The sequence below is a fragment of the Paecilomyces variotii genome (genome assembly GCF_004022145.1).
Source record: "Paecilomyces variotii strain CBS 101075 chromosome Unknown C8Q69scaffold_7, whole genome shotgun sequence".
In the NCBI taxonomy this organism is placed as follows: domain Eukaryota; kingdom Fungi; phylum Ascomycota; class Eurotiomycetes; order Eurotiales; family Thermoascaceae; genus Paecilomyces; species Paecilomyces variotii.
Window position 1 is genome coordinate 942,665 of NW_021167146.1, and position 27,761 is coordinate 970,425.

General features: G+C 39.4%; 6 protein-coding genes and 3 non-coding genes across 9 annotated transcripts; 5 read left to right on the forward strand and 4 right to left on the reverse strand.

Moving 5' to 3' along the window:
* Positions 1–962: 962 nt before the first annotated feature.
* C8Q69DRAFT_419327 (putative SNF2 family helicase/ATPase) lies at positions 963–5,313 on the reverse strand. The gene is made up of 3 exons (XM_028628374.1): positions 5,167–5,313; positions 1,913–5,069; positions 963–1,850 (listed from the first exon to the last, which is right to left on the reverse strand). The coding sequence occupies exons 2-3, from the start codon at positions 4,883–4,885 to the stop codon at positions 1,416–1,418; spliced, it is 3,408 nt and encodes a 1,135-aa protein (XP_028484244.1). The 5' UTR covers positions 4,886–5,069; positions 5,167–5,313; the 3' UTR covers positions 963–1,415.
* Positions 5,314–5,851: 538 nt separating this feature from the next.
* On the reverse strand, positions 5,852–6,885 carry C8Q69DRAFT_445528 (putative SIR2 family histone deacetylase; the record flags this gene model as incomplete). The annotated part of the gene is made up of 2 exons (XM_028629069.1): positions 5,852–6,504; positions 6,561–6,885. The coding sequence occupies 2 exons, from the start codon at positions 6,883–6,885 to the stop codon at positions 5,852–5,854; spliced, it is 978 nt and encodes a 325-aa protein (XP_028484245.1).
* Positions 6,886–7,430: 545 nt separating this feature from the next.
* Positions 7,431–7,872, reverse strand: C8Q69DRAFT_470743 (hypothetical protein; the record flags this gene model as incomplete). The annotated part of the gene is made up of 1 exon (XM_028630861.1): positions 7,431–7,872. A coding segment is annotated over exon 1 (346 nt), but the record flags the coding sequence as incomplete, so codon positions are not given.
* A 119-nt stretch (positions 7,873–7,991) lies between these two features.
* Positions 7,992–8,100, forward strand: C8Q69DRAFT_t84. The gene has a single exon. It is a non-coding gene; the product is annotated as a tRNA-Met (tRNA).
* A 95-nt stretch (positions 8,101–8,195) lies between these two features.
* Positions 8,196–8,307, forward strand: C8Q69DRAFT_t85. The gene has a single exon. It is a non-coding gene; the product is annotated as a tRNA-Met (tRNA).
* A 365-nt stretch (positions 8,308–8,672) lies between these two features.
* Positions 8,673–8,781, forward strand: C8Q69DRAFT_t86. Its single transcript has one exon. It is a non-coding gene; the product is annotated as a tRNA-Met (tRNA).
* Positions 8,782–9,258: 477 nt separating this feature from the next.
* C8Q69DRAFT_298224 (hypothetical protein) lies at positions 9,259–10,705 on the reverse strand. Its single transcript, XM_028627113.1, has 2 exons — positions 10,394–10,705; positions 9,259–10,336 (listed from the first exon to the last, which is right to left on the reverse strand). Exons 1-2 carry the CDS (start codon positions 10,455–10,457, stop codon positions 9,600–9,602), a joined length of 801 nt encoding a protein of 266 aa, XP_028484247.1. The 5' UTR covers positions 10,458–10,705; the 3' UTR covers positions 9,259–9,599.
* Positions 10,706–10,734: 29 nt separating this feature from the next.
* C8Q69DRAFT_470750 (putative Xaa-Pro aminopeptidase) lies at positions 10,735–13,263 on the forward strand. Its single transcript, XM_028630862.1, has 11 exons — positions 10,735–11,119; positions 11,182–11,346; positions 11,410–11,442; positions 11,498–11,625; positions 11,687–12,079; positions 12,130–12,173; positions 12,223–12,256; positions 12,305–12,526; positions 12,583–12,701; positions 12,757–12,883; positions 12,954–13,263. Exons 1-11 carry the CDS (start codon positions 10,906–10,908, stop codon positions 12,981–12,983), a joined length of 1,509 nt encoding a protein of 502 aa, XP_028484248.1. The 5' UTR covers positions 10,735–10,905; the 3' UTR covers positions 12,984–13,263.
* A 106-nt stretch (positions 13,264–13,369) lies between these two features.
* On the forward strand, positions 13,370–16,033 carry C8Q69DRAFT_298292 (putative G1/S regulator NimO). The gene is made up of 3 exons (XM_028627114.1): positions 13,370–14,175; positions 14,337–15,737; positions 15,796–16,033. The coding sequence occupies exons 1-3, from the start codon at positions 13,657–13,659 to the stop codon at positions 15,910–15,912; spliced, it is 2,037 nt and encodes a 678-aa protein (XP_028484249.1). The 5' UTR covers positions 13,370–13,656; the 3' UTR covers positions 15,913–16,033.
* The last annotated feature ends 11,728 nt before the right edge of the window (positions 16,034–27,761 follow it).

The window sequence follows — 27,761 nt, forward strand, 5'->3', positions numbered from 1 at the left end:
AACACAGCGATGATTCAATAACGCCTCCGACGCAAGATCCGATCAAAATCAAATACTCTAGAAGATAGATAGACAGGTAGCCAGACAGACAAGTACCATAATCGTAAACGCATCAAACCAGCAAAAGCTCACTATTTCAAAAAGAAAAAATACAAATGCAATAAAATAACTCAAATCTACCTATTCCGTACTAACATAGAGCCCTAAACTCATCTCCTCCTTACATATACATATTAGTAACTAAGTCCATCCAAGATCGACAAGACATCATCATGCATTATATCAATGGAGGCAAAAAAAAGACCCCCAGAAAACCCTAAATTCGAAATACCGACTCTCACTCTCATATGCCGACACTTAACTAAGTACCCACCTCCCCTAAAAGGGACGAGAGTAAAGTAAACAAAGCACAATCTGAAACTAGAGCAAAATCGACGTCTAATAAACAAAGAAATTGATCTAGATATCTAGTTAGACCAAATAACTAACTAAGTAACTAGACTAAGTACTTAGTTAGAGACCCAGTCAGTCGAAACTGGCCCTTCTAAGTTAACTTAGTTAAGTTATTTAAAATGAGGGAAAGAGAAAAAAAGGGATTTTGGATGGAGAGCAACTCTTAACTTAACTACTCCGTAAAGTAGTTGGTTAGTGCACTGTTTAAGATCGTCCTTCCTTTTCTCTTTCCTAGCTTATAAAGGACTGTATCTACCATCTCTTTTCCTTTCTCTTGTTTCGTCTGTTATCTTTCTGCTTCTTCTTAGAGGTCCTTGGGGCTGCAGTATAAAGAAGATGGAGGAATGAAATGGAAAAATGGAGTTCTCTCTATCAAAATCTATGTAGAGTTTATCACCTCGTCCGTGTGTCATGTCGTCATGTCGTTATGTTACAAGAATATATTGTGAGATAAGATGGATCGCAGTATTTAGAGTGGAGTTTGACGCGAGAAGCCATGCTTCGAATGATCCATCGCCTATCCATGTGACTTCTATTTACCATTCGTATCATCTTTACGCGACATTAAGTGATGGGGTTAGGACCGATCTATGGAGCTGCGTCTACGCTGTAGTCGGGTCAGAATATTCCGCTTTTACAAAAGTCAGGAAGCCAGATAGAAGAGGCCAATCACATATCCCATATAGATGACACCAGGCCAGAGAGAGAGAGAGAGAGAGAGCCAAAGTAAAGTTGTACGGAAACCCTCGAAATACATACTATCGCCTGACGCCGCATTATCCACCCTTATTCCAAGATATCCATCGCACCGTAGCCCAGCAGAACAAATAATTGATCAGAGACTATAGATTAGTCCGCTCAGAAAACCGTGCAAGACCCTATCATAATTGCTTAGGCCATCCAGTTATACGCCCATGTGAGAACCTTAACCGCATGGCAGCCCAGTGCTTCACACGTCAGCTTTACCACCGCCGGCCATAGACTGAATCTTCAGCCCTTGGAGGCTTCTTTTTCCTGTCCTTTTCCATAGCCGGCGGAGCTGTACGACGTGCTTGACCAGAGAAGCTGGACGACTGCGAGATGCTACGGGAGTAGTTGCCACTCTCCTCGTCCTCGTCCCTTGGAGCCAGCAGTTTCGTTCTCTGGTTGAGCTCCAAGGCACCCGGATCGGTTTCGAACCTCTCGGCATCGCGACCGAAGAGGGCCATCATGTCGCGCATTGTAAGCTTACCAGCGGCCGTCTTTCCTTCGATGGTAGCATTCGCGAGTTCGCGCTTACGCTCCTGGAGATCCAGGATACGCTGCTCGACGGTGTCCTTAATAGTCATCTTGTAGATCTTGACGTCAAGGGTCTGATTGAGGCGGTGGACTCGGTCAATAGCTTGCTCCTCCACAAACTGTTAAAAGAAGCGTCAGAAATTGTCTCTATAGATCTCTCATGGGTTCACATGTTACTCACCGGATTCCAAAATGGCTCGAGGAGGACTACTCTGCTTGCAGCAGTGAGGTTCAGCCCTAGGGCACCAGCACGCAGACTGCAAAGCAATACACGTGTCCCTCGGCTGTGCCTCAGTTTCTCAAGGCTTGCTTCGCGCATGTCATTTCTCATTCCACCATCGTAGCGACTAAAACCGATGCCTGCCCGTTTCAAGAAAGGCTCGACCTTATCCAGCATTGAGGTGAAAAATGAGAAGACAATGAACTTGTAGTCGTGCGACTCGCGCTTGAGGATCCGCATGAGATATCTGATCTTGGTGGAGGCGAGAACGTCGTCATCTTCATCATCGTCGAGCTCCTCTTCGCTTTCTGTTTCAGCTTCGCTGTCAGACTCGTCCTCAGTGTCAGGGAGGCTGATGACACCGGTCCTTTTGCGACTAGGGGACTCGATTTCGTCTTCATCCGTCTCTGAGTCTTCGGCATTGATCCACTCGCCCCCACCTTCTGCATCCTCATCATCAGAACCCCCAGCTTTACCAAGATCAGGCGCTGCCCGCTGATCTTCAGGAACGATCCATTCGCCGTCATCCTCGTCATCGCTATCAGTTATGACACGCCTATTTCTCCGAGAGCGGGCTTTCTGGGCCTCTGATAGACTATGATATGACTCTGATGTATCTTGCTTCTTCTCCTTTCGATGCTTCTTGTGCTTCTTCTTTTTCTTTTCAGGCTTCGCAATAACGTCAGACTTTAGTTCTGCCTCACACTCCGCGCATCTGCTGCCACCGGCCTTAGCATCTTCTCTGCTCAGCTCCGTCTGGCAGACATCGCACTTCTTAGTCACGACGCTGAGACCACCAAACAAGTCTGCAACGCTGTCGAGGTCATCTTCCTTCGCTGCTTTAGACTGCTTCGAGGAAACATTATTCAATAGCACATCCTTGTCGTCCGCTAGGTCACTCTTGACAAGATCTGGATGGTTACAAGCTTGACGAAGGCGAAGCAGCAGAACCAAGGCACCAGTATAATCCATCTTCGCGCCCCCCATCATTTTTTCCAGGCTGCGGTCGGTACGCTGTTCAAGACGTTTGTAAAACTCCATCTCTGCAGGCGTGAATTCTGCATCGACCTTGATAACCTCTCGTTTTGTGATTTGGAAGCCATTAGATGTTTTCTTCTCGCCATTCTCGTCAGCTTCTCCAGGTTTGAGATCATCGTTCAGCTTCAAGACATCCTTAGTGCGGCGCTTCATGAAAGCCCTGAGGTAGACCTGCAACCGCTTGATGGCGAGAGCACCTCTACCGTTGTTCAACGGCTTGGTGATCTGTTCGCGCCAAGCTGCCAGATCATTGTATGGCTTGATTCGCAAGAACTTGATCAAGCTCTGAAGCTCGTCCAGGTTATTCTGTAACGGTGTACCAGTCAGGCACCATCTATACTCCGCGTTCAACGCACAGGCCGCCTGTGTCGACTTTGCGTTTCGGTTCTTGATCGTATGCGCTTCGTCCAGTATGATGCGATACCAGTAAACTGAAAATAGGCCAGACTTGGCTCTTTCACCGGAGCTCGCATGTTCTGAGCTAAGGGTACCGTAAGTGGTAATGACCACATCGTATTTCTTCAGATCATCGGCCATTTTGCTCCGACCAGCACCGTGATAAACGCCCACGCGAAGCCGATGGGAGTCTTCAACTTTGACTGCAATCTCGGACTCCCACTGTTTGATCAAGGCCAGAGGAGCAACAACAAGTGTTCCTTTATCAATGACACGGGAAAGCTTGGCTTTTTCTTTTTGGTCTTCCTCGTCATCGTCATCGTCATCGTCGCTCGCTCTCCTAGTTTCCTCATCTTTCTGGGAAGTTTTGCGGTTGGTGAGAATCAGTGCAATCGCCTGTACTGTCTTTCCGAGACCCATATCATCTGCGAGTATACCACCTTTAGGGAGGACACCTCGGGTTTTCTTCTGTCCGGTTTCCTTATCACGCATCCATCTAACACCATCAATCTGATGAGGCAAAAGTTTGACCTTGAGACCCTCTATCGTGCCGTCGTCTTCCTCTTCATCTTCCTCGTCTTCACCCTCCTCCTCTCCTTCTTCTTCTTCTTCATGATCCTCCTGCTCTTTTTGTTCTGGTCTTTTGACTTCGTCATCAGTACCGCTCTTATCATTTGTCACCTCTTTTCCTTTGTCCTCCTTTAACGTTTCCGTCTCAGCTTTGGTATCGTTGACGTTGACTCCCTCCAACTGAGCAGCCAAATCGTCAATGTCGGATTCGAGCTTTCTGTCCGGTTTGGCTTTCTGTTTCTTCTTTTTACCAGATTTCTTCCTGCCTTTCCGTCGCTCTGGCTTATCTTCCTCGTCCTCAAATGCACCCTCGAGCAAAGCCTTGATGTTCTCGTTGGCCTTGGCGGCATCCACGTAGGAGTACGCATCCATCGCCGAGACTTCTTCCCTGTAGTGGCTGCTGTTGGTTGCGAAACCGACCTCATTTGTCGTGAGATCAATGAAGTTCTTGAGGTTATTCGATGCGCTGGTCATTTTCGTCTTATTCGGCTTCGAGGAGAAGATCTGCCTGGGTGCTCGCGGAGTAGTCCACGTGTGATTCGTAGGACGAGCAATCTCAAAAACGTCATTATCAGCGAGAGATGACTTTCCTTGGTGATTATATTCAGACGGCCTGACCGGCTTGAATGGGTCGAAAGGATGACTGCGCTTTGCAACCGGAGTTGCCAGGGGCCCGGGCGTCCTTGCCAGTTTTGATGGACTAACATCACGACCATGCTGAGAATGGTGTGGTTGTGAACTGGATTGGGCTGGTCTATGATGCTCAGGCCGTGCTTGACTCGGCTTAGGTATGTTGAAAAGGTGCATTGACTGGCTGTTCATCGGGCGGAGAGGCGACGGTTTACCAAATTCCGGGTGCGCAGCAGATGACTTTTCGACTGGTTTCCGAGGGGAGACAGGCCCCTGCGGCGGTTGTCTTTCATTGACCATTTTGGATGATATAGGTGTTGTTGTTGTTAGGTGTGGCGATTGTGACGGCTCGACGCACCAAGATCAGATGTCGTGCTCGAGGTCCCCGAATCTGACTTCACAAGCTCTAAGAGAACGAATGTCTATCTCAGAAGAGTACAGATGAACGACCCATGAGGAGCTTCCAGTGTAGCGTTCTGGTATTCTTTTGATCTGATCAGCAAGCGAAATTAAAGATATTGGTGACGTCCACTCCTTGGGAACGCGTACATGGAGGGGTACAAAGGAACAAAGTGACTCACCTGGCTCAGTGCCAGAACTTATCCTATGGAGCTGTCTGAGATAGTACACCTGTACAATGGAATAGCGGTCTAGACTAGACGTCGTTAGTCGAAAGGGCGGTCTCTCAGATTTCCCACCAAAATGTTCTTCTGAACTTTCGTTTATCGATAGCGGTTCTTTTGTTTTGTCCCGCTTTCCGGGGTGGGCGGTGAGATGCCCCAGCAACGGATTGAGCGCCTCAGGCTGCAACCCAGCGGACTATCGCAGCGTCGACATTACCTAGACTACCTAGGTAGATAATTACATTTTAGATTCTTTGTTCCTTGCACTGGTATTGCATCTTAAATGTTTTAAAATCTCTCAATTAGCATTTGCGTGAGATCGGGGGTCTCAATTTATCTCATATTGCCTCGTAAGTGATCCTGCTTTGCCAGTTACGCTATCACTCAATACATATTACATAGTCCCGCTACGAAAATCAACAGGAATGCGTGTCATCATCGGATACATGTGCTATTGTTCGTTATGTGCTTGTAGCTAGATATCCAAAATATTATCTGGGCCAAGTAATATATGTAACCAGCTAACCGTCCCCATCACTCACGCTTATACCTCCAAGCAGGCATATTTCCGGAGAACAATTAATCGACTGACATCGGCCCGGAAATAGGGAACTAAGTTGATTATAGTATAATGGCTATCAGATTATAACTCTCCAATCACACTTTTTAGGATCTCAGGGACGATAGTCCCAGCATCGCCTTGGAAGAACCAGTCTCCTGGCTTCAGTCCATTAGGACCTCCGGGGACGTCATTGGAGTCCATGTTTATGACAGCAACCCTTGCACCCATTTGACGAGCTTTGTCAACGTATCCTGCAGCAGGCCAGACTTTGGCACTTGTGCCGATGACGAGAATCAGATCAATGGGGCCTGATATGATCCACCTGTCAACAGCATTCAAGGTTCGCGATGGTAATGACTCGCCGAACCATACTACTCCCGGGCGAAGCAGTCCCGTATTACACTTGGGGCAGTGTGGTAGATCATCAGGTGTCAACTCTGGTATAGGTACTCTGGCGTCCGATATATCAGACTCCCCTTGTTCAAACCCGGGCTGTGCTAGCCTAGATTCCATTGCACTATAGAGGGAATTTGTGGCCTCTTCTCCGGTTTTATCATCGGCGGAGGGCTTTGGCTCCGGGCCTGTTTTGGGAATAGCGAGAGCAGGGACGATTGGGTCAGTAAAGTCGTCTTTTCTTGAGTAATCGCAGTAGAATGAGGTGCATTTTACATCGAATAAGGAGCCGTGCAGCAGGTGTAGCTGCTCTGGCGGGTGGTTTGCACGTTGGGAAAGACCTGGTTCATGGGATGGTTAGCGACTGCGGATGCCGCATTTTCAGAGGCGATCATACCGTCTACGTTCTGACTTAGTGTGATAAAATCATTGTTCTTCCTGGCAAGCTCAGCTAGAGCATAATGTGCCCGATTCGGCTGGGCCGATAATGCCATGTGTCGCCGATAACTGTAAAATTGCCAGACCAGACCAGGATTTGCATTGAAGGCTCCAGGTGTGGCCAGTGATGTAGCGTCGTGTGATCTCCAGAGACCGCCGGCACCTCGAAATGTCGGTAGGCCAGACGACGCAGAGAGACCAGCTCCCAGCAGAGCGAGTATCCGCTTACAGCCTTGGAGGTATTCGGTGAAGGATTGGAGATCTGCTGCGGGGATCGAGGCCATGGCGGGCAGATGGTCAGAGATCTGTATTTACACTCTGGCGGCCGGTGCGTCAGGTAGATTCAGCTGCGCATTGACGAGAAATAGATAATATATGACAGACTGGTGCGATATACCAGAGTTTGGTATGGAGAGATAAGAGCATATATTTGCGCGTTGAGAGGAATAATACTCTCTTAGCTCCGCCCGCTCAGATCTCTGCTGCCGTGCGACGTATGACGTGGGGTCTGGACCACTTTCTTTGTCTGCCCGCTCACATCTCTGTATCCGAGACGCGGAGTATGGGCCACTTTCTTTGTCCGCATTTCAAACCCGCCCAGTGTATGGTAGTGTCGATCGCTTGAGGGGTTTATAACTTTATCATTTGTCCCTAGTTAATAATGCTATGGGACTATCTAGTCGTCCCTGTTGGAATAGCCAACCAGGGACCTACGCCGGTCCCCGGGAGGCGCTCCGCGCCTGAGTACGTAAGCAGTGCAGAGTTCACATGAGATTATGTTCGAATCTTTACAAAATAATCTATAGCGAAATATAGACCTGGTAGGTTCAACAGGGCTGGCAGAGCAGGTCTAGCTAATTCAACAGATCTGGCAACCCTGGCAGGGTAGGTACGATAGCCAGGGCCAACAGATTAGCAGGGGTGGTGGAGTAGATGGAATAGGTATGCAGATTAGTATTTATTTTGATCTCCGAGCAGTGAATGCGATAGACTACCAAATGTCCACGGTGTAGACAACTGGTCGGAAAATTCTGCTGGCTGTTGATCCCGTTTAACGCCTCGCCAGCGCTCCGCGACAATACCTTTGCCCGCCGACAATATATATATCTTTGAGTGCCCCTGCCCATTATCCGAGTACTCATTCCCCGCAGATAATCTAAAGTGAAGACAAAGAAACATAATGACTTCGATTGATAACAGATCATTTTATCACTCCTTTCAAATCGAATATTCGTTCTAATGCGATGTTTTTTTTTTTTTTTTTTTTTTTTCACTATTAGTACTTGACACCAGCACTACTACTACGGAGTAGTTCGTCGAACTTACCATTTCTGGATTTCCGGAGTATGAGCATAAGTAAAAGCATTGGCGCAAAAATATCAAGCAATTCGCCTCTGTGGTGTAGTTGGTCTCATCACGCGAGTCTCATATCTATATGACCCTGAAGGTAACTTCAGGGAGTGATCTCGAGGTCACCAGTTCGATCCTGGTCGGAGGCATTGCTTTTTCATACAATTTTTTCCAATTTTTTTTCCGTCGTCAATGCCAAGAACCGTCAAAAACCGTACTCCTCGCTTAAAGTCACAAGCAAACCGCCTCTGTGGTGTAGTTGGTCTCATCACGCGAGTCTCATATCTATGATATGACTCCAGAGGTAACTCTTGGGAGCGATCTCGAGGTCACCAGTTCGATCCTGGTCGGAGGCATTGCTGTATCACTTTTTGCAGTGTATTTTGTGTAACTCTAGCTTGCTATGCAAAACCTTGCTGATTTTTTTTTTGCCTTTCCTCTGCGGTGCCTATGCATAAAGCGTCGTGAGCTATATAATCGAGTATATTGTCCGGATATTCTTAGTAACGTCGGGATTTTCGTCATATATTAACTAGTAACCAGCTTGCTCAGTTAATATAGTTATGCTGCTAACCGAGAAATTACTTCTCACTCTCTCAGAAAGTAAAAATTTGCGGTGCGTGATGTGTACTACTGTTAGTACTCAGCGTCAAGTTACCAAGAACGCTCAGCTCGCGCTTGGTTCATGTACCACACATCTTTAGCTGAATCTCAAGAAATAGCCTCTGTGGTGTAGTTGGTCATCACGCGAGTCTCATATCTATATATGACCTTGAAGGTAACTTCAAGGAGCGATCTCGAGGTCACCAGTTCGATCCTGGTCGGAGGCATTTCTTTTTTCGATTTTTTTGGGCATCGCCACCCACTTATGTCCTTCCTTCACCGAGCTTCCTTCCTCATTGTGAAGATCGGTTTTTTTTTGACCGTTCGGTCCCTCCATCGGTTTACGAAATGATCATTAGCTAATTTGTATACTAAGCGTAGAACAAACAGGCGCGCAGAGCATCGAGAGACTGTATCAAAATCTAGATAACTAAAGAAGCTAACCCGCAGCTATACCAATGGTACATCTGAAATGGGGATCCAGCTATAGAGCAAGTGGCGATTGAAAAACATCAGTTAAGCACGCAGAAGAAACTACAGACTTCCGACAGAATAGGCAAAGAATGATCGAACTAGGAGATTACTGTGACGTTGCGAGAAACAATAACATAACATCCCAATCCAGACTAAATAAAGGTAGTATCAGGAAAGCGGACATATGTGGGATTCGCTGTTGACATTCCAGCCGCCTCTCCCTTGGGGTTCACACTGGGAGCCATGTCGCTCCGTGCTCAGGACCACCAGTGGATGACGGCCCAGTCAGTACATTCTGTAATCTTGTCGATTCGATACAGGGTTGCTCATCGAGTATCTGCTGTAATCATCCTCTGTGCAAGAATGATCCCAGGTAGGAGTCAAAGTTGTCAGTGAGAAGCCAACATATTGCTGGCGCAAGTACTGCTGCAAGGTGGACTATAAAGGCATCATAACGTAGTATTCAGATCGAAAAGTCTCCATCGAAGGACCATAAGAGCCATGGTTGTAGAAATCCCCACAAAAAGAGTAAAATAATGATTGAAAATGAATAAAGAATCGTATCTGACAATCAATGCTGTTCTTCCTTGGGAAGGGTGACATTGACCGCATCAACCGCATAGGCTCGATTCTGTTCATTCATGCGTGCCACATAGGAGGTGATATGTTCAGGTACCTCCTTGATGCGATTTTCAGGACTAGGAAGTGGATATCCATATGTCTCCCAGACGGGGACAACACCGGTCCAAACACGCCCAGTAATCTCATCCTTGTCTTTGTCTTTCCGCTCATCAGATACGCCCCCATCTCGGATCTTACCACTTCCATCAACTACTTTGACCTTGAGAATAACGGTCGAGGACATCTCGGCCTTGTCGGGTGGGACACGGGTGTTATCCCACCGATCAAATACGACCGAGTTAGTAATGAGTTTCATAGCCCACAGCTTCTCTTGCTCATTCGTCACGAGCTTTGCATATCCGTGCAGAACGGCGGACCGGTAGTTGTAGCTATGTGAGTTGGGCGTCAGGGATAGAATCAGGCCGTCGACCTTGGTTGCTGCTATACAGACTGGAAGACCTTCTCCTTCTGAGGATCGTGCCAGGTTCATGATCCGCGAACTGACGTATCCATGCAAGTAGCAGTCTAGAGGCTCATCAATACCCGCTGACGGGTAGTCGAAGGAACCCATCTGCCCTATCATGGGGAGAATGGCGGGGAAGGGATCGGAGGGACCTGGACTGAAGGAGACATGAAGAACTGGCGTCGAGTTGACAATGCCATGGATAGCTCCCAGGTCATATGTTGCTACGATATTAAGCACTCATGGTCTCCTTAATATGATCTTGGAGCTGACATACTTACCGCGGTGTTTGTACCTGTTGACCGTGCTGGACGGACGTTTTGGATACGTGAGTGTCTTTCCCATGATTTATTATACTATGAATCACGACAAATAGAGTGTCAAGGGACGAATATAGGATTCTGAGACTGAAAAGCAGCCTTGATATAGGAGATATCTTGCTTGGCACATGAATAAAGTATACGTCCGTGCAGTCTCTCCGCCTTTACTTATACCTCCGGGTTCCTATCAGCTATAATGATGACTCGAGGTCAGCCAGAGCTCTCCTGAACCCTGTCCGCCGCATCCTGTTCCCTCAATGCGCCATCTATTGGGGCGATAACGATTGTAAGTCGCGGGGGATCGCGAGTCTTTTCCCTTCCCGGCAGGTACAACCGTGATTACCGCCTGCCTGATTGGTGGATTGTGCCGAGCCCGAGTCCTCGGCCTGAGCTCTCCGGAGATAAACTGGCAAAGCAGCAAAACGGCGTTGTTCATTGCTTTGTTGTAGCAGCCCGCCTTTGAACTCGCGACTATGTCGGCGAGTAGATCATTGTTGCGCCAATGGCCTCGTCTCCTTTGTCGCCCGTCTGGTAGCATCTCCAGACCGTGCTATGTGCAAGCACGTCTGCAGCTTGCTCATCTGAGGACGACACCTCCGAGAGGCTATGCCACGGTCTCCGCGGCGGAGTGCAAGCTCGGACAGCCAGTCCACGAGACACATCCCCATATCCTCCAAGCTGGTGAACGTGAGTGAATTGGATTTCTTGCAGCTTATAGCTGTCAAAAGTAGCGACTAATATTGGAGTAGTGACTCCAGGGATAACCGCTCTCGAATACGCCCAGCGTCGGTCCAAGCTTGCCAATAAGCTCCCCAAGCATGCCATTGCTGTGGTGGCAGCTGCGGAAGTCAAATACCGTGCAGCAGGGATATTTTATGAATACCACCAAGACCCGGACTTCTTCTATCTGACAGGTGCGCGAGCCCTGCATGGCTGGAAAACAAGTTGAGCTGAAGCTTATGGTTGGGTCTTTTTAGGGTTTAATGAACCAGGCGCCCTGGCCATTATTGGTAAGGCATAGTATATGCACATCATGCAAGATGGAGGTTCTGACTATGGATGTAGCCAATGATGGATCCGGCAACAACCATATCTTCCACCTTTACGTGCGGGAAAAGGACCCTCGAGTTGAGCTGTGGGACGGAGCACGGTCTGGTACACAGGCAGCCATGGATGTGTTTAATGCAGATGAGGTATGCGGTGCGGTGTCTTATTTGTATGTTGGTCTATGCTGATGATTACGGTAACTACTAGACTGGCGATATCGAGAAGATTAAAGATATCCTCCCTTCGATTCTCTCTGGGGCTACAGAAGTCTACACGGATATCAAGGCTTTCGATCCCTCACGATCGGTACTATCTCATTACCTCTATGGCTCTGCTGGAGAGTCAGATTCAATCAAGAAGCTTGTCGATCCTCGCAAAGTCAAGCCGCTGCGACCAATCCTCAACGAAATGAGATTATTCAAAAGTGAGAGTGAGGTGGTAAATATGCGGCTGGCTGGCCAGGCATCTGGCAGAGCTTTCACGGATTCTATGAAGGGCGACTTCACCAGAGAGAAGGAGCTTAGTGCATTTCTGCAGTATCAGTTCAAGGCTAACGGCTGCGATGGAAATGCTTTTGTCCCTGTTGTTGCGGGTGGTCGTGTAAGCTTCAACAGCCTGCCCTTACCAAAATTGACCCTAATATTTTCCAGAACGCTTTGAGCATACACTACACAAGAAACGATGATGTCCTGAGGTAATTACTGCCAAGATAGTCGATGAGTGCAAGCTAAGTGTTATGATAGAGACGGAGAACTGGTTTTGGTGGATGGTGGTGGTGTGAGTATTCCCCTCATGAGCAACGTACGACATATTGACGGTTAGCAGGAATACGGCCACTACATCACCGATATCACGAGGACCTGGCCTGTTAACGGAAAATTTACTGACCCTCAACGAGACCTGTACACTGCTGTGTTGAACGTGCACCGCAGCTGTGTGGCACTTTGCCATGAAGATGCTGGGCTGTCTCTTGATAAGCTACACGAAATCGCAGAAAACGGTCTCCGTGACCAATTGAAGCAGCTAGGCTTTGACGTCTCTGGGAACGTATGTCAAATGCCGACTCCCTCATCTAAGACACCTGGATCTTAACATGTGATTAGGCCATGCGGACGCTGTTCCCCCATCATCTGGGTCATTTCATTGGCCTCGACGTCCACGATTGCGCTGGCTATCCAAGGCGCTATAACCTCAAAGCTGGCCAATGCATAACGATCGAACCGTAGGCCAATCTTCTTCTCTACACCAGATTTGATGCGGTTACTAACGTCCTCCAGCGGTATCTACGTTCCCGACGACGACAGGTGGCCTGAGAAATTCCGAGGCATTGGGATCCGTATAGAGGACAGTGTGTGCGTCGGAGATGACAGCCCGATCGTTTTGTCACCAGAGGCCGTGAAAGAGGTACAGTTTGTCGACTCAATGGGGTCTCCATCCCTGTGTCGGTTGTTGCTGAGCACTAACAAGTAAATAGGTGGAAGATATCGAGGCCTTGCGGGGTTAAGCTGTAGACTAACGGAAAGATACCCAAAACATATTCCTGTACCATAGAATTACTGCAATGAAAAGCATGACAACTAGGATATCGGCTGTTTTTTTGGGATTGTTTACCATGGGCAGTAGTTGTTTTGAATCTGTAGTACACGTAACAACAGGCCACTGCGGACGGCAAGAAGGCTGTAAAACGAGCACAATGTCCTTTAACGAGCAAGTGAACAAACCAACTACTTGAAAGACGCGTTCTGCCATGCTGAAGAATGCTCTGTAGTTGCGCGCTGGATGTTCAAGGTCCATGCCGAGGCGACAGGCGCGCTACGGTTGGTTGTCCGGCAGCCCCCAAAACAATTCGCGGGCGTCTCCACCAAACAAGAAGCTTCCCTCACACGTTCACTGCTCTTCTCTCTACTTCCTCCCATTTAGCAGCAGCTCGCCCAAGAGGCTGATACGGACTCACCACCCATTGCTGCACTGCAGGGACTCGATAGCTGGCTATATTGATCGCTATTACACCCCCATTGCCTGTTGTTGTCCGCTATGGGTGTCTTCTGAAGTCCCCTGAGCCTGTACAGACGTGGGCACGTCGCGTGCTCTTCCATTAAGTGGTCCAGTACCCCCCCCTTCGCTGGTCACTGTCGCTCTCTGTTGTGTCTCCCTGCTTGTGTGTATATCGTTACCATATGGCAGCAGTATTCATACCTCCTTCGCCGCGGACATCCCTTGCCATGTCGACTCGACGAGCTCCTCTCGCGAATGTGCCCAATGCCGCCAACTCACCCCACCGGACTGGGATCGCTGCAATGAAGCGCTCCCGGACAGCGGGCTCTCAGGTCGATATCCCTTATGGCCAGCCTCCCCCAAAGAAACAACACGTGGACCGAGAGGAGTTGGAACCACGGTCACCGACTCGACCAAAGACGACGATCTATCCAAGCGCAGAGTCCAAGTTCTTCACCAAGCGAACCAACAATGCTCAGCCAAGTGCTTTTGAGAAGAAGCTGGTAGCAGCTCGGGATAAGGAACGGCTATCACAGACCAAAGGGGTCAGATATGAGAAGACATCGGCGGAGACCCTCGACAATATACGGCAGTGGCAGAGACATTACCGCAAGGCATTCCCGCAGTTCGTATTTTACTTTGACAGCATCCCCGAAGATGTTCGAAACAAATGCTCAAGACAGGTGACGGCTTTGGGTGCGGTAAGTGACTATTTCGTTGGGTCGTCTTATTGGTTCCTTTCACTTGTTCTAGGGGCTCGTCCTGTTCAATGCCTCGCGGGGCATGTGAATATAGAAACATTCGAGCGTTTAAATTCAATGCACTCCTCGTTTCCATCCTACGTGCTAATGAAAGGTAACAGCGTGAGGAAAAATTCTTCTCTCGTACTGTCACCCATGTCGTTACGACTCGCCCTATACCCCCCGAGACCGACGTCCCTGCTGCCACCGAGATGAACGCTACGACAGCGATGGAGCAACAGTCTGTCGATGGTCCTGTTCAGACAGTTAATCCGTCCTTGCTTGAGAAGAACGCGGAACTCAGCTCACATATGTCGCTGAAGTCGAGAAACCCATTCGATAGACGGGCAGATGCAGATCTTCGACGTGATCAAGGTGGACTGGATGTGCTTCACAGGGCTCGCCAAATGGGTATGAAAATATGGGCTTTGGAAAAATTGCAGCGGATGATTACTACAATCAATGATGGAGATGCCGCACTGTCGAATCACTTAGCCCGCAGTCACACGGTTGGAACTGGACGAAACCGAGGAGACACCGATCTATCTCAGGTCCTTCGAAACGAGCTTAATGGCCCTTCAGAACGTGATCCTTCCTCGTATATGAAGGATATGGTCATGTTCAAAGGGCCGTTTATCTACGTTCACGATATGGATGAAAAGACGCGACCTGTGATGGTTAGAGAATACCCCAAAGTTGCAAAACGCCAGGATGGTGCATGGCCGCAATTTCGAAGCGCTCCACTGGGTAAATGTCCTTTCATCGACGAGCCACCGTCGAGGAAAGAAATCGAACGGGCGCGCCTTCAGAAAGAGAAGGAAAAGAAGGCTGCCGCTAAGATACAGCATGACGCTGAACAAGAGAGCAGGAACATGGATCCTCCGGAGCGTGCAGTTGTGAAAGCAGAAGCCCAGGAGACCGACGTTGAGACTGTTGCACCTGTGAAGAGAGAGGAAAGCGTGCCCGCTTCCAAGGAGACGGAACCACAAAAAATGCTTCCCGTACGACCTGCCTCTCCTAGGAAGAGCTCAGAGAGCTTTATTCCTCCTAACTTTCCACGCGCCGGACCATTCCACCTCGGCCGGGAACCCGCTGCATCTGGTGTCCAGCCATCCAACATCACGTCAGCGATTCGTTCTCAGATGATTTCCTCTACCGCTGCTGCCCCTGGAGCAAGGGCTGGTGTCAGTAAGGAAGTTCACGAACTGAAAAGGAAAGTTCTTGAGAAGAGCAATGGCGGAATCTCGACAAGCGGAGTGCCCTCGTCCCTCCGCACGACCGATCTGTCAGGAGCGGCAAAAGCAGCAAGGGGACAGCCCACAAAGACGGGCAGAGGGAGGACGCAGGATGCTCTTGCCAACATTAATGAAGAAGAAACGACCCAGTCGGAGGATGACGACGGCAACAAGCAGCGCGCAGCAGCTAAGAAAGCTAGCAGTCAGAAGAAGCAGAAGGAAAAGAAGTGGGATCCCAAGCCGGGCTATTGTGAAAACTGTCGGGACAAGTTTGACGACTTTGACGAGGTAAGTCGGCGTGGATTTCAAGAATTGTGTGTGCTGCGTTGTGCTGACCATGCTTTAGCATATCATGTCGAGAAAGCATCGCAAGTTTGCGACGACATTGTCGAACTGGGCTGAGCTGGATGCGCTCCTTTATCAGCTCGAGCGTCCTTTGAAGGAAGAATACGACTATATATAGGAAGGGTGCATATATTCGTCGCCGTTTGCAAGATCATCAAACTCATATCTAGCGCCAAGTTCCCAACTGGCAGCCGTGCCGTGACACATCTGCTGCCACTAATTTTGCGCATCATGCTCCCATTCATTTATTCCTTCTCTTGTCTGCCTCGAATCTGGTGGACACGAATATCCATTGCATAGGAGTTGTCTTACTGTCGCACTTAATTTTGAGCTTTCGATTCTCGGCGGCAACGGCATGCATGCATTCTGTGGCGTCCATTTTACTATCATTAGGCGTCTGCCGCTTACGATCCACAAGACTCATACGGCCTGGCCTTTATACTACTTTTTCTTTTCTACCACCTACACTTTCTTCTATCTTCTCTTCTAAAAAGTTTCACCATTCTCTTCTTTCTCTCCTTGATTACGCGGTGATGCTTGCATTCGTGCTTTGAGGCGTGTATTCATAATTCTGGCGTTGGTATGTACAGGTTTGTCTGTCCTCCGCGAGACTATATTATCTCGACGGAAGCGAATGTCCCGTTTGATGGAAACGTTCATGATGACAGGGGAACCTACTACGACATCATGACTGTTCCAAATGGGGAAAGACCACAAGAGTATGGGGTCTGCTTCGTGGCGGTTTCAATACAGGAAAGTGATATTTCATAAACGTAACATTCCGTGATCTCAAGGCCGGAAGAGAGAATCTCCCAACATACTATTGGGGACTCTCGCATTCGTCTCGATCGAATGATGAGGGGGGTTTCCATTTCCATACAGTAGAGCTGACCGCTGGGTGATACCTGATGGGGGGGATAGTATTGGTTTCTGGTTTTGCGGCTGACTTTTCTTTGTACTCTGCTCTTATTCTTAGTTAGCAATCGAATAACTTCAACTGCACCTGTACTAAGTAGGGGCATTTCCCTAGCCAATAACCGGTAATAATATTTAGTAAGATTCGTCGTCCAAGTCCCTCACCAGCGACATGCTCAGACAGATGTGTCAGCCCAGATACTAACTAACTATTCGGCATCGGAAGCAGGGGAATTCAATCCATAACTACCGAGTTCCGCCTCGTTTATCATTCTAAATTCTCACACGCAACCTTCAAACTCTAGAGTAGTTAGTCCGATCCGAATGGATTTCGGGACTAGTAATCGTTGCGAACCCGTAGATTATCCTGGAAATACAGCATGTACGATGAATTCGACCGAAGCCTCTAATCGATCCCTGCCTGACTAGATAGATTACTTATCCTAATATGGGAAAGTAAGATAAAGGAGGGAGAATAGGAGATGATGTGATGCGGAAAGAAGTGGGATGAGTTCATTTGTAAAACAAAAGAGAAAGGAAAGTCTCTTCCTGCAGGGATGTTTGAGGTCCATACATATCGATATCGTATAATGTGGTTCTTCCTGTCGTGCTGGAAGAGATATGTTCCCATGTCTGGGGAGGGATGGCTTTTTGTGAAAGTTACCGTTGCTGGGTATGAGGTATCTTTTCCTCTGGTTGAATCTATTGATAGATTGTTCTTCAGTGGCGGCTTTATAGTCCTGTTTGGGGGTGCGTTCAAACTGATATACTTGATACCATATTAGTGAATCTTCATGACCACAAAGTTCGCGGCTACGGTCTCTGCTTGGACGGGAAACCCTATGTCATAGCTAAGGACGTCGCTGGAGAAGTACATAGTTAAACTCGGTTCTGGACAAACCACCGCCAAAGTAGCAGACGCTAGTCTTACAGACAATAAAACTGCTACATTTCATCTTAATGCTATTGCGAAATATGTTAGCATTTGCCACTTAATAGGCCTTGTAAATGTAGTTGTCCTGTTATTACGCCACTGTACCATCCCAACTTCCCAAAACGGAAATCAACAAAACACAACACAACACATCAGCCCACCATAAAAAAAATACAAAAAAGCTCACATCCTCACCTCTCCTTTATATCAGAGAGCTGTGAAGATGCTACGAAAACCCCGCCTTGCTTTTGGCGGGCAGGGTTTTACCTTTTCTAGGAACTGAGGAACATTTCTGACGGTCACTGGTGCCCAGAGCTGCTGTTTTTGCTCTGACGCCCTCACGCCGACCCCGAGGTTCGAACCAGGGAGCCTCTAGCTAGATAGAGCGGTGGGTGGGTGGTAATCCAACCACTGCGCTATCTGGACTCCGCTGTTAAATGGGATTATGTTATTCTGGAATATAGGGGGCTTTTTTTCTTTGTTTGCGGGACCTGGAAGGGGAGGTGTCACGTGGGGATAGATGACCCGAGAGTTTTACTGAGAGATGTTATATTGGATGCATTGGTACGGTAGAGAAATCTAGTAGTTGTGATTGCTGTCGTTAACTGTCCTTAGTAGCAATCAAGGACACTCGAAGAAGTTCATTCGTATCTGGGGTTTTCTGCATATCTTTTCACTGATCTGACTGTTGCATACTGCTAATGGGAAAGCAATCCTGCAGCTGGTAGAGCTCTCCTAAGCACTAGCTGTCCAGGGGGGATCCCGTCTGTATAAGTATACGTCCTGGGGTCCACTTGGTTTATAGCACCCCTGATATAGATCAGCGTACCGCCAGAAGAGGCTATTTAAGCTAATAATGCATAACCTCTACATAGAATATTATCACTGGCCTAACTCACTATGGTTGAAGTGCAATAATTTGCTGCCCATAGACTATATGTCAATATCCTTTGTTAACTACGATGAGCGTATCTACCCAGTAGCAAGTCTATGCATTAGCATTCCTACTATTTCTATACAAGAGTAGATCGGCAGCAGGACTTTAAGACTACGTACTTATTAGGAGCGTATTTCCGGACACTGGCCAATTTATGGTATTTCATTTCGATGGTATATTTAGCCATGTGACCTTATTCTTGCTGAGTTAGCTATCCATTTCTGCTATGACTGGGAAAGATCAGTCTGGCGATTATGTCCTATGACTATATGCTCTGTATTATCCGGTAGTGTAATGTGTAATGTGTAATGCCTTTCTTTCTGTTCTGAGAGATGGCTAGACACTGAGTAAAACTTTTGGGATATATTGCCCGTTGAAGACGTATCAGCATCTATTCGGAGACGTCAAATTGCCGACCAGTGCAAGATATTCCGCTTACATATCGATCTGCAACGGAGATCCTGGCTAGACTAAGTTATTGCACCATATTACATCTTATTGCACAAGCCCTTAGGCCGCGCCAGAGGCGCGTCCCGGTCTTGCTTATAGAACTGATTTCTTAAACTATTATAGTAATTCACTGAATAAAAAGCTATATATAAACTTATAAGGTATAAATTATAAGCAGATAGAAATAATAGTTAATAAAATTAATTAACTAGTTATTTTGCCTATAGTTATATTATTAGAGATATTAAAAAATAAATAGAAAGAGTTATTTATAATATCTTCTTTATATTATATCTTTAGATAAGATAGCTCTATGCTGGGCTATATATAATAATCTTAGCTATAGATAGCGGCCTTACCTTTTACTACTATATATTACTTCCTTATTATTATTATTATTATTAAATTATTGCTAATATCTTTATCTATTTTTAAGTTAAATCTAGGTTTATATTAATATTTATATTAAGATTAATTTATAGGTTTAGATTCTCTTTCAGACTTAGTCTTAGCCTTATCTTTAAAATCCCTATTAATATTAGGGGTATTTATAAGGTTCTTTAGCTTAGATTTAAAACTAGGTCTAGGATTAGGGGTATTAATAGGATATTTTAACTTATATTTCTTATGCTTAGAAATATCTGTAGAGTTTTTTAACTTAGGCTTTAAAATCTCTATAAAGTTCTTTAGCTTAGATTTAAGTAGATATTTAGGCTTCTTAGGGGGTATTCTATTTTCAGGTCTAGTATTAATTAATATAGATGCTAGTTAGTTAAGATTAATAGCTTTCTAAGGGCTTAAATAAGTATTAGAGAGCATATTAAAAAGGATATTAAATAAGATATTTAATAGATTATTAGATAGGACTAACTGCTATAAGGCTTAGAGAGTTATATTTTAAGATATTATTAATTATAAGGCTAGGGGGGCTAAATTCTAAGAACTTATTAGCTTCTTAAGAAAGATAATAGGTTGCTTTACTACTAGCTCTATAAATTTAAATACTATATTATAGTAGTATTTTAGGCAGGCAGATATTATTTTAGTAATTTATTCTATTACTATAAACTCTCTAAAGATTTAAAAAAAAGATAGTAAGGTAATAGAGATATAGAGAGCCGCCTTATTTAGATATAGATAAAACCTAATAAACTCCCTATTAACCTCTATAATTTAGTTAATAGTTAGGAGCTTTATATATATCTAATACTTATTCTAGGGGATATTATAGCCAATATAGAAGATATTAATAATTATCTTATTATCTACCTTATTATTATATATAGTAATCTTAATAAAAAAGATTAGGTGTTTTATATTATTTTTAGGGGTAAAATTAATTATCTAGCTAATTACTTATCTATTAAATAATAGTATTAATAAGATTAAATAGGGGATATAGCTAGTATACTCCTCTAAGCTAAGGTTACCCTAGTATAAAATATACAGATAAGCTTTAATTATAATCTTAAGGGCATTTAGTAGGTCCTATTTAATAAATAAAACCCCTATATATACTATAATAGTATTAGGTAAAAATTTTAATAAGGGGTTATTATAATACTTAATTATTATATTAATAAAGTCTATAATAATTAGATCCTTAAAATAAGTATATTCCTTTATAACTGTATAGAAGTTAAAGACTAACTATAAAGCCTTTAGCATTGCCTATACTAAGTTTAAGACTATAATACCTATAATAGTATAATAATTAGTATTAATAGTAGCAGATATAATAATAAAGTAATAGAGGGGAATTAAATTAAATATTATTTAATATAAATAAATAACTATAGTCTAAGTAAGAAATAATATATAATAGAGCAGACCGACTTACAGGTAAAATATCCTTTATATATAGAAATTAATAGCATAATCTTAGGGAGATAATCTTAAAGAAATAATTTTAATCTTCTAGAATATCTTTAGCAGTAGTATAATTTTAATAATAGCATAATCTTAATTACCCTATTAAAGATAGATTTTAAACAGTCCTATATTATTAGAATTAGTAGAGTCTAATTTTATTAAATCTAATAATATAGTTCTTAATAGATAAAGTAGGTCTAGGGCTAAAGCTAAGATTAATAAAGCGGGTAAAGCAAGTAGATTAAGGGGTAAAATAAAGAAATACTAAAGAACCTCTAGATAAACCTTATTAATAATTAATTAGGCTTTATTATCTGGGGAAAAGAGAATTAATAGATTTTAGGCCTAAGTTATTTATAATATAATAATATAGAACTAACTATAAATAAAAATAGAGGTTTATAGATTTATCTTAATATATTTTAAGAACTATTCTTAAGATTTATTAATAATTATAGTAAAGGCTAGCTAAATAGAGAACTAAAGGCGGTATAATATAAAATAGAACTTATTAAGGGCTATTATTAGCTTAATATAAAAAATAAGATAAGTCTCCCTATTAAAATTATTATTATTAAGGCAAATTTTTAAATAATAAATAATTATATATAGCAGGATTAGCTAGATATTATTATAAAATTCTTTTAAGGAATTTATATTATATATTAAGATAAGAGGAACCCCTATCTTTACCTACAGCTTAGCTAAAGAGATCTTAATTAAAATAATATTATAAAAAATTTTAACACTAATCTTTTTATATAGCAGACCTTTATTAAGGTTATAAGTATTTATTAAGTATAGTATAATAATATCCCTAGGGAATTAAGCTAGCAGGTAAATATTAATAGATTTAATATCTATATTTTAAGAGGTTAGAATAATATAGCTATAAAAAAATCTTAAGTTTTAAAAAATAATCTATAGGTTATAAGGTGGGTAGATATAATTAATAAACTTATCTATATTAATAATCTAGTAAATAAAGGATAGCAGTAAGATATTGCTTATTAACTCTAGCTTATAGCTAAATTATAATAGCTAATAAATTAATTAATAATTCTCTTAATTTATTATCTTTAGCTATATATTTTTTATAAGCAGTAATACCTATAATTAGTTAAAAATATAAATATATTAAAAATAGGCTTCTATAATCTATACCTAATTATTATAAAAAATAATAAGTAAGATTTATTAGAAATTATCTCTTAAAATAGTTAAGATATTATTAAAGGGCTTATTATATCTAGGCAGGTTATAATAAAGATCTTATAAGGTATAATCTATAGTATTATATATATAATAATATATTATTATTATCTTATCCTAGATAATTAAAGAGATTGCCTAGATAAGGTCTATTAAATATAAGCTATAGTTAATATAGTAAATTAACTCTTCCTTAATATTAATTAGAATATAGAATTATTTATAGGCAATATAACCTTTAAGAAGAAATAAAATAGCGATCCTTATTAAGGTAATATAAAGAATAATCTTACTTTAAGACTAGAGGTAGCTATATAATATAATATAAAGAAAGGTCTTTCTTATATCCTTAAAACTATAAAAGAAGAAATAAGTATCTATTAGGGTATTTATTATAGCTTTAATAATTATATTAAAAGCCTAATACTAGTTATAATTTAATTATAAGATAAGATCCTCTACTTATTAAATAAGTTTAATATAATTATAGCTTATCTTTTAAAGAATCTTTAGATTTAGGGCAGCCTTATATTAATTATTTAAATAAGGAGAGAGCTAATAATCTTTTAAAATCTTCTCCTCTATTAAGAGATTAATAGTAATAAAAAAAAAGCTATAATTATAATAGGGAATATAATTAAAGATAAGATTATATTATAATTAATTATACTAAATATAATACTCTAGGTTATTATAGATATTATCCTTATATTTCTCTTAAAGCCTGCTAATATTTAAAAGGTCCTTAAAGATTATTATTATAAAGAATAATTAATAAAGTTAATAGCTAGTCTCTATATAATAGGCTTCTTTAAAGTATAAATCTTATTTATTTTTACCCTATAAGATTCTATAAATATAATAGGCCTTATAAAATATTAGATAGATATAACTATCTATAGTCTAAATATTCTTAAAGCTTATAAACTTATAGACTATTATAAGCAGATAGTAAAAAAAGTAAACTTTCTTATAAAATAATAATACCTACTTTACCTAATTAATTTAAAAGGCTTTTATTTAATAATATATCTATTTCTTTTTTTTCTATTTTTAAATAAAATAGTAAAGAAAGTTATAGAATAATAATAACTTAAAATTCTCTATATTAGCTTTATATAATAATAGCAGTAAAAGCTTACTTACTCTCTTATTAATATTATATTAGAGAAAGGCTAATAATTTTAATAATACTTACTCTAAATAATTAGTAAGCTTTTTAATAGACGCCTTTATATTATAGATAATAAGGTAATCCTCTAATAGGTAAATATAGAGGGTATAAATATTAGGACTAATCCTATAGGTAAAAAATTTAAAAAGATACTAAATTACTTCTAATACCCTAATATAATAGCTATTAATATAATTATAAATCTTATTAATACCTATATTTAGCTCTATAATTATATAGTTAAGTCTCTTATAGATATATTTATATAGGTATTTAATTATCTTAATACTGCTATATATCTTTATATTAATATAGGCCTTATACTACTATATCAGGTAAGGGTTATAGAGAATAACTTATTTATTCTTAATCTCTAAGAAGCTATTTACTTTAATTAAGTCTTAAATTTAAATCTATATCTTTTTTTCTTAGCAATACTTAAGATAAAAATCTTTAGTTAAGATAGTTTCTTTATAAAAGGGCTTAAGAAAATTTTTTAAGCATCTTAATACCCTATTAATCTCTTTTATATAAGGGGCCTTAGGATTATAATAGCTATATAATTAATAGATTAGATTAATAGTAATAATATTATAAAACTTAAGATTCTGCTATTTCTAGAGTTTTAGCTATTTAAAGGTTGCTTAGCTATTAATAATAGGCTTAGGCTTATTAATAGTAAAAATCTCTATATAAATAATCTTATTAATATATTTAATAATAAATATTTTAAAGCTGCCTTTAACTTAAAGAAGAAAATAAATATAAAGGAGATTATATTTCTAATATTTAACTACCCAGATATTAATAATATATTCCCTAAAGATTAAATCTTTATATAGCTTAGATATAAGTTTTAACAGCTTAATATAGAATATATAGGCTATTAAGTTAAGATAATTTTCCTAAGACTAAATAGGAACGCTAGTTGCGTCCCTAATAAGTTTAGCCTAAATCTTATTCTAATATAGGTTTACTATAAAAGTAATAAAAAGATAAGGCTTTTTAAATTTATAGATAATAGCTATAGAGTCTTAATAGTACTATTATATAAAGCAATTACTACCTATAAAGCTTAATAGAAGAATATATAATTTATTTATATTAATAGGATTAGTGCTAATAGCTATAGTAAGAGCTATTTTAATAATATTATATCTCTTAGCTTAGAGTTTATTTTAGTACTGTTTAAACTAATTTAACTTATACTACTTAATAAATAATTATAGATTTATAATAAATTATTAATAAAGATAGCTAGTATATTATACTATATTAAAATTATCTAGGTATTAAAATAAAAGCTAGTAATAATAAATAAGTAATATAATTTATATCTATTAATATTTTTAGCTTCTATAGATAAGACTTAGCAGCTAAAGCTATTAGTACTAACCCCTTTTATCTTAAAAAAAAAAGAATATATTAGAGGAGAATATATAGCAGGTGCAAATAGTAGATTAATATAAGATATTATCTTAAATTAATTTACTAGATTATTAAGGAGCCCTAGAGAGCCGATATAATTTTCTCAGTTTTATCTTTATATTATAGCTATAAGTTATATTTAAAAATAACCTAGGGTATATTATTATTATCCCTAAAGTAGATATTATCTTTTAATATCTTATTATTATTAGATATAATATCTATATTCTTTTTTAACTAATTAGATATTAAGTATTATAAAAAGGGGGATTTAGTAAGGTAAAGATAGATATTATAAAAACTTACCTAATTATACTCTTTTATAATATTTAAAATAAAGCCTATTAGTTCTATTATTGCAGTTGCCAGATTATAAAGATACTTATTATCTTTATTAAGGATTAAATATAACTATAGGATAAGATACAGGTACTATAATCCCTAATTAATATAATATTTAAGGATATTATAAGCATAATAAAAGACTCTTTAAAATAAATTAATCTTATAAAGTAATATATCTAATTACTATATAATCTTAATATATATCTAAGGTATTAAATTATATTCCTGTTATATTTAATCTGCCTTTTAAAAATTAAGAAAATAGAGCTATATAAAAGAGAGTATTACTCTATATAGGGGGCTAATTTAGTAATAAAATACTCTCTATAATTAAAAGACTTACTAGTATTGCTAAGGGGCTAAATATTAGTTATTTATATAGGCTATAGAGGTAAAGGCTAGTAATATATTAATTAACTAGATATTTTTATAAAAGAGAATTAACTTTAGATTATTATTATTAAGGTATTTTTTTAATAATAATAGCGGCTCTTGTATTAATTCTATATTAAGGCTAGGCTTTATACTACTACTCTTATAGTAATAGTTAAAGATATTACTATTAATAATAATCTTGCAGCTTTAAAATAAAGCATAATAATATTTATATTAAATATTTATATAGCTAAAGAATAATTATTACTACTCTATTATTAATAAATAAAAGGCCCTAGAAATAGTTTTAATAGCTTATAGTCTAATTTTAATTATTTTTATAGGAGGTCTGCTTTAAGATATTTTAAAATAATAATTATAGATATTATAGATAGTATTCTTTATAAAATAGTTCTAATATTAAGGGTTTATATAATATAAAGAGTAATATATAGGCTATATAGCCTCTAGGATAGAGAGAAAAGACTACTTATAATTACTACTGGATTTATAACTAGGAAATTAAGATTAAGACCTTCTTAGCTAGGTTTACTAATGTATTTAAGCTTAAAAATAAAATTATATATAATATAAACTTTATAACAGCATATAAGATAAGTTAGAGATAATTAAAACAGCCTAAGAAGAGAACCTACTAAAGAATCTACTAAGGAATCTAATTAATTTAAAAGAGGAGATATTTTATAATAATAACTTAATTATAATATAATTTATAAAAAGATTAATAAATAATAATAAAGGCAATAAAAATAATTATCTTATTAAAGTTATTAAAAATATTAATAATAATATATAAGGTAATAAAGTAGATTAAATCTAGCTGTAAGACTAGCTAGTAGAGATAAGAGATATAAAATAAGCCCTTATTCCTGCAATAATAGCTATTAATACTTAAGTTATTATTAGACTTAATAATAAGCGCTGCTGCTATATATAACTATAATACTAAGATTATTTAAAACTTATATATATATTATAACTATATCGCATATAGTGCCTATAATTATTAACTTATTTAAGCTATCTTTTAATAATCTATTACTAGCAGCTATTATAAATAATATTAGAAGATAAAGAGATATAATAGTTATATTAAATATAATATTAGAGTATAGTTTAAGTAAATATAATAAATAATTAATAGGTAGACTTATATAAATACCCTATTATATATAACTAGGCCTTAAATATATATTTAATACAGCCTCTTTTAGCTAACAGATAATATAGATTATATAGATTATATAGATTATATTAATATATAGTACTGCTAGAAATTATTAAAGATAATTTAAATAATCTTAAAAATATAAGCCTTATATTAGTATTAAGATAGCTAGAATAGCAATATATTAAAAAATTAAGATAAGATATATTAAAAATTTAAAGTAAAATATAATAGAGAAATAAGGCAAACTGCAATAATTTATCTTAGGATTAATATCTAGGAATAAGATAAGATAAAATAATCCTAGGGGCTAGAACTAATCTTATAAGAGATATTCTATCTATTATCTAAAGAGAATTATATAAATATTATAAAATCTTATTTTAATATCTTGCTAATATACCTTATTACTCTAGAATTTATTATATAATTAGAATTAATTAACCCGCTATAGAGAATATAGCCTTAATCTCTAATACTTTTAATACTCCTAACCTAACTTTAAATATATCTTTTTTTAGTAAAGTAACTAGGTAAAAATAATTATATTAATAGCCTATATAGTAATTAAAGATATTATCTTATTAATTAAATATATAACCCTAGTTAGATCTTATTAGAGGTTATATATAGAAATATAAAAACTAATATAATAAGTATTCCCTTCTCTAGATATAGTTAACCTCTTACTAACTAATATAGCCTATTAATAGCCTAAATATACCTTACCTCCTGCTAAACTAAATAAACTAAATAAATTAAATAAGATTAAAGACTTAGGGTATAAAGATAATAAAAGGTTATAGATAGAGGAATCTTAAATACTATTAAATATATCTTATTTTAATAATTATAATTATAGTAAGATATTTAATAATAATAATAATAATAATAATAGCACTTACTATATACTAATACTAGCAGGTATTAATATTAAGCCTATTATTAAAGGTATAATAATTTATACCTAGATTAATAACTATAGGATAATAGTAGTTTTAGATAGTAGTAATCTTCTTAAAATATTAAATATATTACAGTATAATAGCTATTAGGGCATTATTAAGGTATATTAATAATAGCACTATTAGCTCTAGGAGTATCTTATATCTCTAGTTTTATTTCTTAGCCAGTTA